The sequence below is a fragment of the Planococcus citri genome, chromosome 3, assembly GCF_950023065.1.
Source record: "Planococcus citri chromosome 3, ihPlaCitr1.1, whole genome shotgun sequence".
Classification (NCBI taxonomy): Eukaryota; Metazoa; Arthropoda; class Insecta; order Hemiptera; family Pseudococcidae; genus Planococcus; species Planococcus citri.
Window position 1 is genome coordinate 56,195,653 of NC_088679.1, and position 20,488 is coordinate 56,216,140.

Sequence of the window (20,488 nt, forward strand, 5' to 3'; positions counted from 1 at the left end):
ACAGGTTTCGGATTCGACTGATTACGAGATAAAAAATTCACAGCGAATGAGATATCTGGTCTAGTTGTATTAGCTACATATAAAAGAGCACCGATTGCTTGACAATACAAACAGAAAGTTTCCGATCCCTTAATTTTAATATCGTTATGATTACAAATAGGTATCATAGGAGTACTAATACATTCTTCAGATTCTAAACCGAAGGTAATTAAAATTTCTTCGATATATTTATTCTGATTTAGAAAGACACTATCATTAGACCATTCGAGATAAAGACCAAGAAATTTTGTAGGTTTTCCTAAATTTTTAATATGAAATTCAGTTTCAATTTTTCGTCTAGTTTCTTTGATACCTACGATATCGTTACCTGTGATAAGAATGTCATCTACATAAACTATCAGAATAATTATACTATTCCCTACGATCAAGTTATATAAGCAAGGTTCCCTATCACAATGCTTGAAATTAATTGAGATCATAAACAAATGAAACCTTTCATACCAACATTTTGGTGCAGTAGCAAAGCCATACAGAGCCTGTATAATTTTACACACGTATTTTTTCTTATCACCTTCAGCTCCATCAGGAATTTGTACAAATTTTTCACAATCTAATTTTGCATAAAGAAATGCATTTTTCACATCAAGTTGAATAATATGCCATGACCAAAACATAACTAAAGAAATTAACCATTTAACTGTAATCTGACGAGGAGTGGGAGATGTCGTATCCTTTTTTTTGTATTTTTCAGGATCATGACATCCTACAGCAACAATTCGAGCTTTAGCAGTACCATCATCTTTCATAGTAAATACCCACTTGGTAGGTACTAAAACCATGTTACTCTCACGAGGTACTAACTTCCAGACTTTTCTCTCGTACATTACGTCTAATTCTTTTTTAATAGCTGGACTCCATTTACTACAATTAGCATCTGAAGTAACTTGTTTATACGTAAGTGGAATTTCATTTGAGGTTGACGAGGAAAACGATTCAATGTAACTATAATTTACATTAATTTTTGGATCTTGTGTATCATTCAAAACAGATTCTGATTCAAGCTCTTTCCAATCCGAGAGGCGAAAAAAAACCTTTTTGATGCGTTAAATTGAATTTTTCTGGATTTAATATTTCAGATTCAAATAAAAACTTTTTTAAAATTTAAATGAAAAACACAACTGAAGAATTACCGGAGGTTCGCTGGCAAATTCGGCACAATGGAGGTTCACTGGTTTCCTACCACGCGATAAAGCCCGTATCCGCGTTACCTATCCGCTCCAATGTGCGCCTCACCCAGTTTGTCCCTCAGTCCAGGCAATAAAACATATGTCCACATGGCCTGAATGCGTACGCCGTCTGGTTCATGCATTCATTTTCAATGCACACCTCGTAGTCCTCAATTTTTGCGATCTCTTCGCAACTTTTCCGGCATGAGTTCAGCTGGCAAAACACGCCGTCTCAGTACCAGAGTACCACTCCACTAACTTCACATTGAAAGTCAAATACAAATTTTGATTGAAGAACTTTTTTGTAATAAAAAGTTAGGCTACAAACAAAATAAACTTTAAAATTTATAAAACCAATAAACGAAATTAGGTTACTATCTAAATAAAAAATAATTTCAAAACTGAAAAGTATTGAAAAGTATGTATAAGGAATTTACTCTGGAATTGAAGACCAGTTTAAAACTAAAAAGTAAAACAAAGAAACGAAATTGAATGTTTTTCAAATTTTAAAACTGGAAAATATTAGGAACAGAACTCGATAAACTCGAGAATTAAAAATTAGTTTAAAACTAAAAAATGAAACCAGCACACGAAATTAATAAAAAATAATTTTAAATTAGTTTAAAACAAAAAAGTAAAACCACCCACGAAATTAATAATAGGTAAATAATTTTAAAACTGAAAAGCATCAATTTTTTACTGCTGAAAAGTGTGAGGTGCTTCATAAACTCTGGAATTGAAAATCAGTTTAAAACTACAAAGTAAAACGAACGAAATTAAATTTAAAAAATTACAAAACTGAAAAGTATAAAGAACGGAACTACCATGAACTCTATACTAGAATTGAAAATTAGTTCAAATCTAAAAAATAAAACAAACATACGAAATCAGTAAAAAATAATTTTAAAACTGGAAAGCAATAATTTTTTACTGCTGAAAAGTGTAGGAAACTTCATTGAAAATTAGTGTAAAACTAAAAAGTAAAACAAACAAACGAAGTCAAATATAAAAATTTACCTAATCTTGAAAGTATAAGAAACCTTGTAAACTCATCAAACAACATTTTTTCTGTAGCGTTTCGCTCAGGCCAAGCAAAGCGAGAGAGTAATGAAATTTTCTTACTCCAGAAGCGAAAAAATGATATGTTTGAGAAGTGAAATTGATTCTTCTGGATTAAATAATTATTTTCAAATTTGGGCGAACGTTTTTCATCAATTTTAGAAAATGAAAGTGATGTGACCCAAAGGGAAGTGAGAGGGTAGAAGATTTGGAAATTTTTTATCCAAGAGATGAAAAGAAAAACGTCATTTTTTTAACATGTGAAATTGATTTGTTTGGATTTGAATGTTTTTCAAAAATTTCAAATCCAAGGAAAGCACAGCTTTCGAAAATTTGTAATTTAGAGAGTAAAACAACATGTTTGACACGAGACAAATTTTTTATCCTTGAAAAAAATCAAATAAGTAAACATTTTGTCAAGTACAATAAAATTATCAGACAAGGAATTCCAAACCTGAGTTTGGAAAATTCAAGGAAATTAACGATTTGAGATAAAAAAATCAAGAATAGACAGTGCTGGGCCACAAGTCTCCCTCTCTCCCTAGGCTTCGTCCCTGGGAAACTGTAATTTTATCAAGTCTCATTGAAATACCACGATATAAAATTGGACTTCTACTGGTGAATCTATACCTACTTCATAGAAGATCTCTTTACCTACCTATATTCATTTGATTATGTCTTAATAAATTAGAAAATGACATCACTATAATTATAGATCATTCTTTTTAGAATAAAATATTCAAAAACCCTGATTACAGAATTACTCTTCTGAGGCCCAAATGTACTTTTGAGGTCCAATCCCCGAATTCGTCTTTGTTTTCAGCTCTAACATTTTTCGAATTGCAACCATAATTTTTTAGAAATCTAAAATCTGGAATAGAAAAATAATTGACCAGAGCAAAGGGAAGCAGAAACCTTTGGAAAATGTGGGATTTGAAACGTAATACGACGTTATTTTCATTAGAAAAATCATTTTTTGGCCATCATCTTTGATATTTTTGAACGTCGCCTTTGGTTTCTAACATTTTCAAAATAGGTACTCCCCTTCTCCTCCTCCATCAAGGAAATTAAACCAGTTGCGAAGAAATTTATTCATCAATGTACAACCAGTGAAAATTATATACAAAAATTTTGGCAGTATTAAACGGTGTTAGAAGACCAAATCGACTGATGTCGCGGATTAACCGTGTAAGACCATTTCTTACGTCTTTCCACCACCAAGTAATAATAAATGAACATTCCTTCATACGCGCGAAAGAAATCTAAAATAGACAACGCGACGTGTTTGTGACTGATGAGGAATAACGCGTAAAATACGAGTCTGATCGACGAAAGGATACGAACGACGTTCGACGTACATTTCTCGTCCGAGTAATACTTATACCCTTCGAAATTTTCGCCGAAATTCGTATAGCACGTCGTTCGTAAACCGGATCGAACTAAAAGCACGGTAATGAAATTGAGACAAGCGTGCAAACTGATCAAGGTTGACTCGAAATCATATTGAAAATACTCGCAGTAAGAAATAAGGCGCAATATGCCGGCCGGAAGGACCCAGCCGCACAACGAATAGAAAGCGAATCGTTTGCGATTTGCAGCCTCCTCGACGAATACGTCTTTTATGATGCTTTTCAGCGTTAAATACAAATCGACTGCGGTGGTCAATAGTAGAAAAGTTGTCATAGTGTTCAGATGTACTAGAGCCTCGTTTACGTAGGCGTTTTTCCAAAACAAATTCACCAATTTCAACACGTTTATCGCCAGTAAACTCAAACAAGTCGAGTTGAGATTTTTCTCGTGCACTCGGTGGTATTTTTTTGAGAAGTAGAAGCGTAATAGTAATACGAAGCAAATCGCCGAAATAAAGTTACTCGATAAGTACAGGGCGGTGAAAAATAAACGCATTGTGGAGCTATCGCGAGTGGATAATATGTAATCGTATCGCATCTTCGTGGACGCCGTCAGGTGCTGTAGCAATTCGGCTGTTGTTGTTGATGTTGGTGTAGCTGTGTAGTTGCTCCTGGTCAGCTTCATTTTGTTATTTGGGGGGGGGGGGCAAGTGTATGGTACTCCTGTTCACGTTGATTCTGGAATAATTTATGTACTCGTAAAGTCGCTGTGTTTCGATTTAACTACATTTCTTGGGGTTCTTTTGCACCTACGTATACAAGAGGTACCTACCGTTGCTGTAGTTGAATATGATCACGTGCTTTAATATAGGTACTCGTATTAGTTTCTGTAGTTTCAACGTGAAGAAAGAATTTCAATCTACGCCATCTGAATGCTCAATCCTATCAGTTCAACGATCTTAGGTACAACAAACTGAAGTCCAATCCAAATAGGTGAAAAATTATCAGGATGTCGATTGTCGATGAAATTAAAATCACTCCATCAGACTGTCACTTGCCTCCATTTGGACCCTGTAAAAAATACGTTGCACTTTTAGCGATTACTTTTACATTTGTTTTAGCTTATTGGTCTGTTCTTCTTAGAAGACCACATCTATGTAGTCCTTCAGCAGCTATCCAACATAAGCTGAAGGTCCACTTCATCCAAACCTATTTAAAAAGTCAATATAATGAAACGATAACAAACCAAAAAAAAAAAAAAAAACTTGTCCCGAGAAAAGCTACCTATTTATATTATTTATGCAGGCACCTTTATACGTTTTCTGTTCGTTAATTAGGTATTCTAAAAATCTACAAATACATGATGACTCAAACTTACCCACAAAATGTGAATCATAGATATCCATGGTTGTTTGTTTTGTTATTATTTTTTTCTGTCAAATGGTGTACTGAGAATAGTCGCCTTTGAGACCAAACTTCTTTATTTGCTCATTCAATAATCACGTAGTTGATTTGAAACGAAAATATTTTCTCATCATTAATCGATAGCTAAGTAAATTGGTTTCATATTATCCAATTAACTGTTATCTTCCTCGATCGAGTTTTATTGGAAAAATTGTTATCGCGATCTTGTCCATTTGAAATGATGAGATAATAACCTTTTCACGCTGCGAACGCTTCATAATTCTCGTACCTACCGTTCAAAAACAAAGTTCATAACTTGAGTAGGTACCTACATACTTTCTTTTTCAGAATCTTGCGAAACTATTGGCTTACCAATTTCTAGAAAATAATGATTGAGATAATTTTATTGTTCATGTTTGATATGTCCTTACTAACCTAATCAGTTATGCCTTACTCATGAGATTTCCTTGTTACGAGGATCAATGGGTCAAGTGAGTTGCATGATTTGAGGGCCTCAAACAGGTGCTCTGGCGTGTGCTGAATAAATGAATACCTACCTATATTATAATTTTGCAAATCTTTTGTAATTCTTTGAAGATTACGCTTCAAAAACTTTTTAATTTTACATCCTCAGGACGTAGGACTATCGAATGCAATTTTAAATATTTCCAAGTGAACTTGCTGTGATACGTACATTTCAGGTTATTTCTGAGTGTGCTTAAATGAACCATTCATATTCAACGTGGTTTGTATGTAGTGTGGCATGACGGGAGGAGTATAAGGGAGAGGGTGGATGAATTTACAGTGTCATTTCTGGTTGCACTCGTTTTTGAATGTTAAGAATGAATACCTACTTGCAGAATGGGAAATATTGATCGACAAATCGAGAAATGGAGGAAGCATGGATAAAGTACATTGAACTAGTAGAAGAGCTGTATGATGATCTGATGGCAGGCTTAATCAAGCATTTTATTACGCTTTCAGTATGAGAAATAACTTTTGAAGATCATAAACAAAATGTATAATGAGAGAACATTTCCATGAAAACTTCAAAGCTGTGAAATCTGTATCAATACCCCCCCCCCCCCCCTTCAAAAAAACAACTCACAGAAATGCTCCGAGTATAACTTACGTAGAACCATCGTTTTAATGAGTTGTGCACTCAAACTGCTACTCTCTTATTATCAATGTCCGAATTTAGAAGAAAGTGGATGATATTTCATGGTATAGATACCAGAGAGTCCTGGTGTGGAAATTTGATTTTTTTTAAGCCCAAAAATGATGATGAAAAAAATTCGAAAAAATTGGAAAATGTACTCAAAATAGCTAATTGACAACTTCAAACGACCACAAAATGATTGTTTTAACAATTTCAGACTTCGACAAATTTCAAACAGTTTTCAGGTTTTCCATCATTTTTGACGCACATCGCAGAGAATTCATTATGAAGTATCGAACTTGATATTTTGAGTGTTGGTATTTTTGAGGTTATTATGTACTTTTACCTGAGATATCGATATTCTATGTCAAAAAGTATCAATAGGTACCATAAAACTATCAGAAAAAAAAAGAAATTACTTACTTTGTTTGAGTAGGTATTGCTAACACGAATAATTAACTACCCGTGCAGTCGTTCTTTGTGGGATCTTAATCAAGCATTTTATCATGTCAACCTTGAAAAAATATTGAGAATCCTGGAAAAATACAATGTTGATGACAGAAGACCACACTGGAATCAAAGCACAAGCAATCAAACATAAAGATTGGATCAGAGTATTTTGAAAGTGAGTGCAGTGCAGTATAAGGGAAAAGTTAAGGCAGGGATGTCCCTTCTGTCCAAACTCTTTAACATTATGTACACAGAGATGCTCATGAAAGAAGTGTGAATTGAAAATATGGGGCTGAAAATCAACAGCGAAAGAATAAATGAAAAACAACGAAAGAAATTAATGTATCAAATTATGTACCAGAGCAGGACTGAAATAAGAATGACATGAAAATAAGTAAATGCAGGCAAAACATGTGTTATGAAGTTTACAAAGAGTGATGTTTCAAAACAGTGACAAATACAGTGCGTCGTTCTTTTTTTTTTTTTTTTTTTTTTTTGAATTTTTATGGACCGTAGCAAAAAATTATGACTAAATAACCTCGATAAGACACAAGAAAAATTTCAATTTTTTTGGTCAACGTTCAAACCTTTTCTCTTGCTCGAGCTCAAAGCTTTCAAAATCTTAAAAATTTTCAATTGATGCATTGTTTTTTGAAATTTTTTTGATTAGTTCAGATGGTCTTTTGACACTTCGAGCACTAGTACAAATTGCTTTCAAGCCATTAGAAAAGTTGGTTTATTTTTACCAAAATGCAGGAGTTTGCAAAATATTTATTTTTTCCTTTAAAGTATGATAGTTTTGTAATCACTTGCGGTGGTAAATTTGGAATCCAACAACTGATTTTTCTTTTGTACGTGGTAGTGAGTATCAATAAGACCACCAAGCTGAAAAAACCCTCCAAAAAGATTTCCACGCGTATGATTTTTTTTAATTTTCAAAACTTGAGTTTGAGTGAATCTGAGGAAGGGGGAAGGGTAAAACATTGGCCAAAAAATATAAAAAATTTTCTGCATCTTATTGAGGTCATGTGGCCATGATTTTTCGCTAGGGTTTATTAAATTTTTGAAAAATATCCTAGTACCAACAAGATTGGGTCCTGAGAAATATGAAAAGGGGAACGAATTCAAGTATTTAGGAGTTCTAATAAGGATGGCAGAGATCTTAAAGAAATCAAGACACAAATAGGCATGGCTAGAACTGCATTCAATGTGCTTAGGAATTGAACAATGGGCCTGAGCTTCCAACAAAAAATTATGCATTTTTATTGTAGAGACAGTGTTGTGATGTATGTATTCTCTGAAACATTGACCAGAACATGAGAAGAAACTCGTAGTCTTTGAAATATTGTGTTGCCAAAGGCTAGGGCTACTGGGACGTACATTTTTGTAACTAATGCATGTCAACGTCGAAACACCAAACAAAATTATTATAAAAGCTTCTAAGTATATTCATTTGTACACATAAATAAAACAAAAAACAGTTACCTACTTTATACACTTATTTACAATTTTAAAATATTTATGAATTGTGATACTTTCGTATAAATTACAGGGTATGTTCAATTGTTCATTTCGATCACTTATAGATACCTATTACCTTCTAATTCGAAAAAAACTTTCTCCATGAAAAACAAAAAAAAAGTGTCATAAAATTATACTTACTTACAGATCTATCACATTTTCCTCACAGTCGCAATATCTAGAGTTTAGGTATATTATGATGAATTCCTCTGAACAGCGTTGCCATTTTGATGATTATTTTGAAAACGAAAATTATTATTGTTAGCACTGTTGTTGCTATTGCTAAGGGTACGATTACGATTAACATTATCATTTTGCATTACAGCATGGTTGTTAGATATTACGTGTATTTGCGGAGTAGCTGGCAATCTATTGGGTAATTTTTTGTTCTTAAAGGTTAAGCAATAATAAATAAATATTCCGTCGTAAGCCATCAAACAGTCTAAAAATAATAACAAATCAATTTGCTTTCCTGTGGCGTAGAAAATAATGGCGAATGCAAATTTAATGGACGACGTAACGAAGGTAATTATCAGCGTTCTTCCAAAAATGGAGAAATTTCTACTGGAGCTGCCCAAATTAACGGTAGCCGGTTTAATATTGTACAATGAGATGAAGAACATGATCAATATTAAGGTATAGGATATTAAATGAAAATCGATCAAAATGATTAAAAAGTTATCGTACAAATAAGCCAACGTGTAGGCGACACTTTGTGACACAATCCAACTGCAGAATGTGTAGAATAGAAATAATTTGCATTCGGATCCGTCGTCTATGGGTAAATTTCTGGCTCTTCGACGCAGATTCACGCACGTATCCATAGACATGATAAATAATAAAATTGTAGTGGTTACTTCGCAGCAAGATATGATGATTAGAAAATTTGGTATTTTGATAATCATGTCGACAATTATCAACGAATACAACGCTGATAGATTTATACATAAGGACAATAAGTTCTTTTTTTGCAAAGTGTATACACCTCTAATCCAAAAATAATAATATACTCGTAACAGGTAGATGAACGATACCAAGTATCCTATATTTTGAAGCGCGCTGATTACTTTCTCGAAAGTGCATGTTTGCAAGGTCACTTCGATCGAGAAAGTTGCATTTGTACTATTCTCCGAGCTCATCTTCGACTGAGAGGTCTCTTATTTCCTTTCGACTCTGATGTACTTCATGATCTTCATAGTTCTGTAAAAATACATGTCAATGTTAATGTCAGTGTACCTGATTCGTATGCAGGTAATCCGCGTGAATTATTCGAGTTGCGAAATCCTTTGAAAAAAAGTACCTACTCGTACTACCTACGTATTTTAATAATGAATTGGGGGGTGAACATTATTGGCGATGAGTATCGAAACAACAAAGCTTAAGTAATAAGTAGTCATATGTACTTACTTTGACGAATTCTCAAATTATGCCAGCAACTAATCAACGGTAGGTAATACGAGGTATTGAGGGCACCAATGTAAATTTTCGACTTGGTGGAAAGCTACAGATGTTGCTCGAATTGAACACAGTACTCTAATGTTAATATTCATTATGCGTGTGCCTGGTGCCTACCTACTGATAATATTTTATCTTCGTATCGACGGTCACATCGTCGAATTGTTTTTATCTGAGTGATTAGCCTATCTATTATACGAGTATCTGTCTGTAATCTGTGTATATGTATGAAGTACATGGATAAGAGATGTACCTCTGCCTTCATCGTTCGTTTCAGACTAAAGACAGACTACGCAACGTACTAACGTATAAGCACTCCATGCCACGTGCCTATTCATCTCTAAACAAAGATACCCCTACGACCTACTTGTCCGTTGAAAGGTTAAAATTTTCGACATCATGTGATAATTTTTTTTAGATTTTTTCAAAAATGTTTATTAATTCAAAAATCGACGTTTTCAGTAATAATATCGCGTTTCGGATTTTTTTTTAGTGGAGTAAGTACTGATTTAGGATTTCTGATGTGAAATTATACCTACAAATTTACTCGTGCATCCTGATGGTCCACCAAACCAGAATTTTCACAATTTCTGGACGATTCGTAGTCTCATATAGTGTAAGTTATTTGACTATTTTTCTCAATTTTCTGAAATTGGCAGTGACAACCGAAAAATTGGCGTCACTTCGTTCGAAAATATTTCCCCAGTTTCGGAAATAAAAGTTGAGCTTTCAAAGAGAAATCATCTTGAAAAATGAAAGTTTTGGGAAACCCAAATCCTTCATTTCCAACAAAACAAATGATTATACGAGTAAGTTGAAATTTTTTTTCAAAAATGATTCAACAAGATGAGTAAAAATCATTGGTCAAAAGCACTTTTTGAAAATATTTTTGAAAAATTAAAAAGAAAAAAATCAAAATAACGATTCCTAGTAAAAAAAAAAAAAAAAAAAAAGTCATCTGGCAGTTCTCAAATTAAGCGAAAATATAAACTTGGTGAAAGAAATGCCTTTGACCAAAAAATTAAAAAACAAAAAAAAACGAAGATCTAGGTGGCAAAGAGAGGATTTTTCATCAAGTCATTATATCTTGTTGGAAATCAGAATAAAGTATGTCACAAAATTTGGCGAAATTAAGTGCTTTGTTGTCTACCTCGCATGTTGTTGAATTATTTTTGAAAAAATTTTCCAATTTACGATTGTTTGGTTGGAAATAATGAAGGATTTGAGTTTTTTCAAAACTTTTATTTTCCAACTTTTTTATGATTTGGGCAATTGGACAGAGTGCCCTATTATACTCTTCAAAGCAATTTTTTCCCAACATGGAAATCTGGAGAAACTCCAAAGGGTCAATGTTGAATGTTTGCAAAGAAAAAATTTTTAAAACACGAGGGGACCGGAATTATAAATTTAAAATGAAGAAGTGAGTTGATATTGAAGCAAAAAAATCGATCAACCTGAACCTGTTGAAGAATGTTTATTTACCTACTTTCAAAATGTCATTCTCAAACTTGATCAATTTAAATTGTAAAACAAACAATACAAACATCTAACAAAGAAACAAAGTAATGCAAACTTACAAATCAAGTGTTCGTGTAGAAGAGGTTAATCGTTGTTAGGGTTTCTTAATCGGTTGCATACATGCACTTGAAACATTACTTACGGAAAAAAACACAAATTAGTACGGCTAGTTCATCAAAAACGTACGAAAAATTTTTAAACAAGCGAAAATGTTATCGGAAATTTTTTTTGTGGAAAAATGAAGCGTTTGGAACTTTACCAAAAGCAAAACTTCCAAGCAACTTTCAGATAAAAACGAGAATATCAAAAATCAACAATTTTCAAAAATTGTTGGCAGAGAAATTTTTTGAAGTGAGATTTTTTCCATTTGCTAGATGAAAAAACAACAATTTTTTGAAATTTTTGGAGCGAATTTCATATTGCCAAAAATTATTTAAATTGAATGAAATTAGGGGCTCTGAGGAAAAAATGAAGAGAATTGAATTTTTAGAGCATAAAATTTCCTATCGGTGAAATGTGATGTTTTTTTTAGCTTTATTTTCGAGGTATTGTATTTTCTGCAAGAAACGAAATGACCAGTGATTTTCAGAAACACGTTTTTGAATTTAAAATAGGTACGTATGATGCACTGTGAAAAAAAAAAGTTGATGTATTTCAACAAAATTTAGCAGAGGCCTTCATTTTCATTTGAAAGTTACACAGAGTTCCGGAGGGGCCACTGGGTGGAAGAAATGTGCTCTCAAAGAGGATGCATTTTTGAAAAAGTAGTGGTTTTGTCACTTCTGTCGCTGCCAACCCTGTTTTGGGAGAAATGGCGCAGTCCCATTTGAAAGTATATATTTGAGATTCTGCGTCAAACAATGCTGTTACCGTGAAAATCAAAGACCACGTCGTGTCTTAAGGTTCTACTGAGCGGTTAAAAATTAGAAAATCGCTTATTTTTGAATAAATTCGTATTTTGAGAATTTTTTTTCATACTTGTCGATCATTTCTAATTTATTAAGTACCTATTCCAAAATTTTGGAAGATATTCTTCCTGAAGCCGAGGAAATATTTTGGGACACAGTGGTGCCAATTTTTTAATCAGTAACGCAAATTTCAAAAATTGAGAAAAATAACCAAAAACTTATGAAATTTTTCGATTTTTCAGAGTTGGCGCTGATGATTGAAAAATTGGAACCACTGCGTTCCAAAAATTTCCTGTTTCAGGAATGACATCTTTCAATATTTTGACATAAGTATTTATTAATACGTAGGTAAATACAACATTTTTGCAAAAACAAAATTTCAAAACATGAATTATCCAAGAATAAGCGGTAAGCAAATTTTCAACCGTTGAGTAGAACCCTAAAAAGGTCTTGGTTTTTTACGACAATAGCTTACGTTAGATCAACGCAGAATCTCAACTATTTTCATTTGGGACTGGGCCATTTTTCTCAAAAAAGCTCGAGTAGCGACAGGAGTGAAAAAATGATGATTTTTTCCGAAAATGCTCTCTCTTTGAGTGTTTATTTTTCTCCCCTTCAAGGGCACCTCCGGAGCTAAAAAAATTTCTGAGTAACTTTCAACTCAAGATGAAGGTACACACTACACACCTGCTGAATTTGATCCAAATCCGCCGACTTTTTTTTTCACTATCCGATCTATTTTTTACCGTGCCCTGCCTAGAAAATCCGGGCCCTATCTCTGATCTAAATGAGATTGAATGATTTAACTTGCTTACATACCTACTAGATTTAACAATGCATGAGTTGAACTTTTTTAATTCTATGAAGTAAAATTGTCTATTCTCGAATTTTGTTTTATCTGATATCTGAACATTAAATCAACCTCATGAACTAGGTATATTCTGTTGTAGTGGATTCGTAAATTCGTATAACCGAAGTTACGTTATTAAACGGTTACGAGTTAATAAAATAATATCATCTTAGTATATTATAGCCTAGAAATGCGGTTATGATCTTTTATAAATAAAATAAACTAAACCGTGATATTGTCAGTGTATTGTTATGTACATTAAATGCACAGTACTATCCTTGGGCAGGAGCAGTGCAGAGGATCAACGGCAGTTTCACTCAGTAGTAAAATAATCTCCGGGGAGTTTCGTTTTGCTCGAAGAGAATAGCCTGGTGTACTTCTAATACACGTATAGTTTATAATTAGCAATATTTGGACAGTTAACGTTCAACTTGTTTACGGTGGTGCGTATCGTTGTCGTAAAACTTGAATATCGGTTATTGTTGAACAGACAACGACGACGTCGACGAATCAAGATATATACTGAAAGCATAACAGTTATTAAGGCAGAGTGCCTTTAAGACATTAACGCACCGAAGTACCTCTACTCGTATTACAAGACAAGGGGTTCTGTCTAAGCTAAGTCTTAATGTTGCAGAGACTTTACAAAAGACTATTTGGCCTTTAACGATGTTACTCTCTTGACAGTGCAGGCCTGTACCTACAATACGCACTCGTACACAGTACAGTGAAATGAGCGTATAGAAACTAATGGAGTCTCGAGACCAGAAAATTTCTCAGCTTGCCTACCATAGGAGTGAGAAAAGTAGAGATTGGTTTCTTGATAACTTACTTGTCTGGATAAAATTTACGAAGTCCAGAGTTAAAGCAATTATATTGGCCTTTTAGTACCCACAATTCCAACAACGGGGATAGCCGAGTGGTCTAGGTGGGTGAGTAGGTAACTGGTATAGATAGTGACTGATTGGTCGTGGGTTCGAGCCCTGCCCAGGGCAACAAATTTTTTCCTCTCAAAATTGATTTTTAGGATGAGGTTTCCTAGCACTGTGCTGTACTATGCTTGTTTTAATGATGAAGCGTAGATTCACTCATTAATTAATTTAATTAATATATTTTCGCGCATTTTTCAATGAGGGCAGTTCAAGTACTATTTGATCACTTCCAACTACTAGTTAACCAGTTCTAACTACTAATCAGAGTGCCAAAATATTACTAGTTAAAACTAGTTCTTTTTTTTTCATCGAACTACTAGTATTTTTTCTATTAGGGGAGGCGTGTTTTTCAAACAAAATATTTAATCTGCAGAATATAATTTGATCTGTTTTGATGTAAGGATCGAGGAACCAGTTCTTGCGATGCTTGGTAACTTGGTTTTGTTCCCCTGAATTTTGAGGGAGTGGGGAGCTACTCCATGGATACTCTTTTCGGAGGGTTTTCCCCTGTGGAAGCATGCCATTTTGAGACCATTCTCCTCGGCCAACTTGACTTTTGTGATGGCAGCTGCAACGGTTCACTAGCAATTTGGTTAACTGAAAGAGCAAGTCTCCTGCGCCGCAGAAACAAATTTTGAGCTTTATGGAAGTGGCCTATAGTTATTATTTTTCTACTAAAGTAGTGAATACTGAAGTCGTCTCCCAAGAGATTTCGGAAATTTTCGGGCTGTTCCGGAGCGTTCAGGTGAAGTTGTTTTTTCTGTAGTAATTTTCAAATCACACCAGAAAGCATTGTATGATTTTGAATCAACTTCGGCAGTTTAAAATTTAGTCCTGTCATGTTAAGACATTCCGAATCAATTTCAGCAGCTGAATTCAAAATTCAAGGCGACTGATTGAAAAGTGTAAGTATATTTTATTAACTGATTTGAAATCTCAAATTTGATCAGATTTCCAGAAATCGTCAATTTTCGCCACAAATTACTCGACATTTTTTTACCCCCTCCCCCGAATCGTTTGTAACCATTTTCGAACCTATCTGGAGTCTCCAGCAAAAAACTACGCTGTTCTCCAGCTAGCGTTGTTGTAATCAATTTTGGACAGCTGTAAATTTAATCCTGTCAGAAGTTCGAAATTCCGAACCGATTAGAGCACTTGAATCGCAAATCCGGAGTATTCAGTCGAAAAGTGTGTCTAAGTAGGGAATCTTTAATTCTAGAAAAATTCCAGAATCGTCAATTTGGTTTGCTTAGAGGCTTCAGATCGGTTTGAAATTGATGGTAATGGTTTCCAGAGAGGGGGGATTATTCAAGTAATGAAAGAAGTTTCGAGCTTTTTTATGCAAAAATGGCGATTTTGGAGTTATTTTTAAATTGAAGATTTCCAATTTGCAGAAATTTAGGATTAATTTTCAGCTGTCGAAGTTTATTATGATGCCTTCTTGACCGATTTGAAATTGCTAAAGAAAAGTCAATTTTTGCTGGAGGCTCCAGATCTGCTCGAAAATTGAGATAATCGATTAGAAAGATTGACTTCAGGATGTAAACTGATTTCCGAATTTTCATCTTTATCAATTTCACTCTTCCTATAATAATATGGTAAACCATGTTTGAACTTACGTGAATGTTTTGGTTAGTTCATTAAAAAGAAAAAGAAAAAGAAAATTGCATTTATTTGTTTTCAGTAAAGATAAACATTTTTGAAGGAAACTATTGGTAGGTTGACCACCAGCTGCCCTTGAGTGAAATGCAAAAATTCTCCTGTAATCAGCAATTAGCTTGACGTTCTGCTTTTATTTATATCTATAACGTTTTTTGTTTTTTTTTTACCATGAAACTTTTAATTTTTCCATTCACCTTCCTCCTTTGTATAATTTTGAAATTTCATTGTGAAATTATTTGCAATTGATACATGTTGAGTACATTGTTATATTAAGGTGGATCGAGAAAAAAAGCTGTATTTTGACGAAAATTGGTACCTAATAAAGTTTATGTACTTTGAGTGGAACGAAACTATTCAGAAAAATTTTGAGCCCCTGTCGTGCAGATGATTGAATCAAAAGTAGGATCGCTTCTGAAAAAGAAAAGTCGTTTTTTATGCCACTTTTATGTGGGTACGTAATATAACCAGTGTAGTACCTCGATCACCACCCTTGATAGCCTCGGTTCTCTGACCCATTGAATTGAAAATTCAAGACCTTTTTGTAGTACTTTTCCAACATTAAAAATGTCTTTTGCAAAAAACTAACGCTCGATTCGTGTTCAAGGGATCGAAATACCCTAATTATCCCACTTTTTACGATCATTTTGATCAAACTGGCTAAATTCTTTTTTTTGCTCTGATTTTTTTCGCACACTTCTTAAAATGAGAATAAAAATTTGATCAAATTTTACTCTCCCCCTCTCTAAAAAATTGATTGCGTACTTTTTGCAAAACACCCTGCCAAAAATTGAAATAATTAAGGTATTTTTGCCCCCTCTCCTGGCCCCCTTCGAAAAAATATTTGAATGTGCGAAGACATCGAGAAATTGTGACTCCCCCCCGCCCCACCGCAAAAAATGTCTACCTACTGTTTGAGAAACGTCCTGCCGAAATGTCGATTCTTCGATTCAAAATTTTATGAGACTTTTTGTGACATCATTGCCTGATGCAAATTCAATTTTTTCTCGATAATACTCGGACACATGTGAATTTTTAATTCATTTGGTCACTTCTGGGACACCCTGTATATGTGCTATAAAGATGTACACTCTATGATAGCAGACAAATCTCGATTATTTTTTCTCCTTTGTTGGTAAAAATCATTTTGTTTTATTATCGAAACACATTTACAACCACCCCTGCCTTGCTCGCCCCCTCGCCTCGCCGCCTTCCCTGTGCCTCATCACAACCTCTAATGTGGCTCGTAAACTTGACAAGAAGTGACCCTAATATAATTCGGCGCTGGGGCCAGTAGTGGTTTCATTGCATACAGAAGCTAACGTAACGTTATACCGTCGAAATGTGTACGTAGCCGTAGGTACGTCGTGTTGTCCCCTCTCCGCCTCGTCTCTCGGTCGCATCGTAATCCCCCAGAGAGATGTGCTTTCACATACACACAGACCCAAGTTCGGATTAATATAGGCGCATCGACTCTCATTTTCCAAATAGCGTAGCACTATCCTTGTCCACGATGAAGTTACTGGTTCGTATTACATACAACAGAACAGAGCAGGTACTTGTAGAGTGTGCTTAGCTTATAGTTAGGTACTTTTTGCATGTGCAGTTCATATGCTATATTGTATACGTATATTGTATACAGCGAGCGCTTTTGATATTAAACTATATAAATAGCAGGATTCCGTTTGCGCTTTAGACAGCGTTTAATGATTATTGTTTGCCACATGCTGATTTTGTGTGACAGTTGGAAAATGTTCGATGGTGAACCGCAACGACGTCAGTCTAAAGTAATTAACGAAATTTATTGATATTTCGCCAAAATACGATGGTATTTCAGCACTTTGAGCCGCAGAATAGAAATGCTACACTGCATTGTGCTCGACGTATTTGTAAATTAACCGCGTTATCGTTAAGGACCGTATTGCTACGGTATGCGGAGTGTGTGCAACTTGATGAGTCTTGACTTGATGAGCCTTTGAGTTTGGGAATTTGATCTGAAGGTGAATTCGATGATACATATGTATGTACTACGTATATATGCAAAGGTAGCGGGGAATTACTTTGAAGGGGACTGTAATATGATTTAAATGAAGAAGTGGGTTGACATAAAAGCGAAAAAAATCGAGCAACCTGTTGACGAACGTTTATTTACATACTTTTAAAATTTCAATCTCGAAGCTGGTCGATTTAAATTGTAAAACAAACATTGAGTAAAGAAACAAGGTAATGCTAACTTACAAAATTGAATTGAATTTAAAGCGAAACTTGAAACAGCGAACATTTTAGCGGCAAACTTCTTTTTCATTTGCTAGGTAAAAAACAACAACAATTTTTTGAAATTTTTGGAGCAAATTTTGTATTGCCAAAAATTATTTAAATTGAATAAAATTAGGGGTCCCGCAGAAAAAATGAAGGGAAATAAAATTTTAGAGTACAAAATTACCATCCGGCAGAGTGTGATTGTTTTCTCTTAAAGCTTTATTTTCGAGATTTTCAATTGTGCCAAAATTTTGGAAGATATTATTCCTGAAAATGAGGAAATATTTTAATTTTTTGATCAGTAATGCAAATTTAAAAAAATCAAGAAATGTACCTAACCAAAAACTTATGAAATTTTTCGATTTTTCAGAGTTAGAGCGAATGGTTAAGAAATTGGAACCACTACATTCCGATATACTGGGTGATTTGGATAAGGTCTGAAAAATTAAAACTACATATTCTACTCGTCGAATTGAGAAAAAATTTTCTTTGCAAAAATTTTGGAAAACCAACCCTTAATGAGATATTTGCAATTAAAGTTATGTAAAATATGGCAACACCGCATTTACATTTCGTCTATGTTTTACGCATTGTTACATAGCTCAAATCAGGAAAGCGTAACTACAAATTTCGTTTTCAAATTTTTTACCTCTTAAATTAGAGATTTTGCAATAGGTGGTTTAGAAAACAAATTTTATTATTTTATAATTAAGAAATACAGAAACGTAACAACAAATGGATTATTTTAATAAACAAGTAATTAAATAACAGCAGAAAAATTAAAGAAAACAAAAAATTAACTAAAAATGATTTCGTAAATTTTGTTCAAAATGACCTCCTCCAGCATAAACGCATGCCTGGGTCGGTTTCACAAAATTTCGCGGTGTTTTGGATTAAACGTCGTGGTTTTGTTTAATAATATTGAAGGCTGCAGTTATATGCGACCCCATAGCTCTTCAATATTATTTAGAGGTCCTGCTGAGTCATAAACTAAATTTAGTTCCGTCAATTCGATAAGCTCTTATGACGTGGTTATTTATGATTATTCCAGCCCAAACATTTATACGAAAATGACGTTGGAAAACGCCGATATGTTGGTAAGTTCATCATGAGGATTATCAGTGGCCCAAGTATGATTATTATGGATATTGAAAATACCTTCGCGAGTAAATCATGCCTCATCAGTGAATAAAGCGTTCCTCGCTAATGAAATAGGAGAGATTCGGTCTAGTACTCAATTACAAAATTCATACCTACCTATTTTGGTAGCCGGCTTCATGTAGATTTTGTACATGCTGGAAATGATACGGATAATACTCATGACGATGCAGAACTTTTAAAACTTTTTTTGATGACGTACCCAAATCTATTGCAAGTCTTCTAGCACTCAGCTGAGGTCGATTTTGAACCTCGGCCAAAATTTGATGCTCGCCTGGACCTATCTGATCTGCTCTGTTTCTACACGCTGTTAAGCAAGGTAGTATTCAACGAATTGACGAACGCGTACGGTTTTACATTTTTTAAATCGTAGATAAAACAGTCAATAAAATTGTAAAAAAATAATAGGGATTTTGGGTAACTTAAGTATTGAAAAGATGAAATATTTTCTAGAGCTTTTCTGTGGCTTCTGAAGCTGAGACTTTGTGAGATAGCTGAACCGCATGCTCATCTGCCATATAATGAAAAAATCCATTGATTCATCATTTTTCTCTCTGAAGCGCCAACAGATATGGAATGAGTATACGGTTTATTGTCTTTTTTCCCTCGAAGATTCACCTTTTCCAGGTCCAGATGAAGTTTCACTTTTTTCGGAAGATTTGTTTTTGCGTGAAGAAGACTTGTCTTTTTGCGAAGACGTCAGCGTTTTTAAATCATTGAAGATAATGAATTCACTTCTTCCATGGTTAAAAAAAGTCGATCATCACTTGCAATCATTAATTATCAGTGAAAATTAATTACAGATTCAAATTGCAATTTGATTTTACTTAATTGTTATTTCAGTAAAATTACTAGAAATGCAGAATTCCCTGCAACTCTCTCTCTCTCACACCGTCCATTTCAATTACCAAAAAAAAAACAATTTTAGAAATGATGGTACCTATTTAATAGGTACCTACATAAGTTTAAGTATGTATTTTCAAAACATCAAGAAATTTTTTCTTATTGGTCTAACAATAAGTAAAAAAAAACCACATAAATTGATAAAACGTTGAAACAAGAAATATGTATTAAGTATATACGTCATTCTGAAATTCTTCTTTCAACTCGATAATCTCAACTGAAAAATCTTCATACATATTTACTTGCGAAAGTTTCATACAATGAAACTTTTTCAAGATGTAGCGCGATCATGTGAATTGGCGTAGATTTTCTTTTTTGAATTTAATCTTTGTTTTTAAGTTTCGACAGAATTTTTTTGGAGCACTGCATCTTTCCGAAGCTATTCAACAAAAAATACCTAATATATTACCTATACCTATAAGATGATGAAGAGTGCAATATAAATTTCCTTCCACGAATTCACCACTTTACCCTTCATTTCATCTTTTTAATAAAGGGAATTTGATCTGAAGGCGAATTCTATGGTACTCATGTAGTAATGCTAAGATATTGGGGAATTACTTTGAAGAGGACCGGAACATGGTTTAAATGAAGCAGTGGGTTGGCATAGAAGGGAAAAAGTCGAGCAACCTGTTCACGAAAGTTTATTTACCTATTTTTAAAATTTCAATCTCAAAC

At 34.0% G+C, this 20,488-nt stretch overlaps 1 protein-coding gene and 2 long non-coding RNA genes across 3 annotated transcripts in view; 1 reads left to right on the top strand and 2 right to left on the bottom strand.

Moving 5' to 3' along the window:
• The window catches only part of LOC135841165 (uncharacterized), a 210,082-nt gene that overhangs the window by 100,461 nt on the left and 89,133 nt on the right, over nucleotides 1-20,488 (top strand). The window lies entirely within an intron of this gene.
• On the bottom strand, nucleotides 3,358-5,191 carry LOC135841040 (uncharacterized). The gene is made up of 3 exons (XR_010557831.1): nucleotides 5,013-5,191; nucleotides 4,467-4,705; nucleotides 3,358-4,372 (listed from the first exon to the last, which is right to left on the bottom strand). It is a non-coding gene; the product is annotated as an uncharacterized LOC135841040 (long non-coding RNA).
• Nucleotides 8,072-9,868, bottom strand: LOC135841039 (uncharacterized). Its single transcript, XM_065357825.1, has 2 exons — nucleotides 9,576-9,868; nucleotides 8,072-9,368 (listed from the first exon to the last, which is right to left on the bottom strand). Exon 2 carries the CDS (start codon nucleotides 9,305-9,307, stop codon nucleotides 8,363-8,365), a length of 945 nt encoding a protein of 314 aa, XP_065213897.1. The 5' UTR covers nucleotides 9,308-9,368; nucleotides 9,576-9,868; the 3' UTR covers nucleotides 8,072-8,362.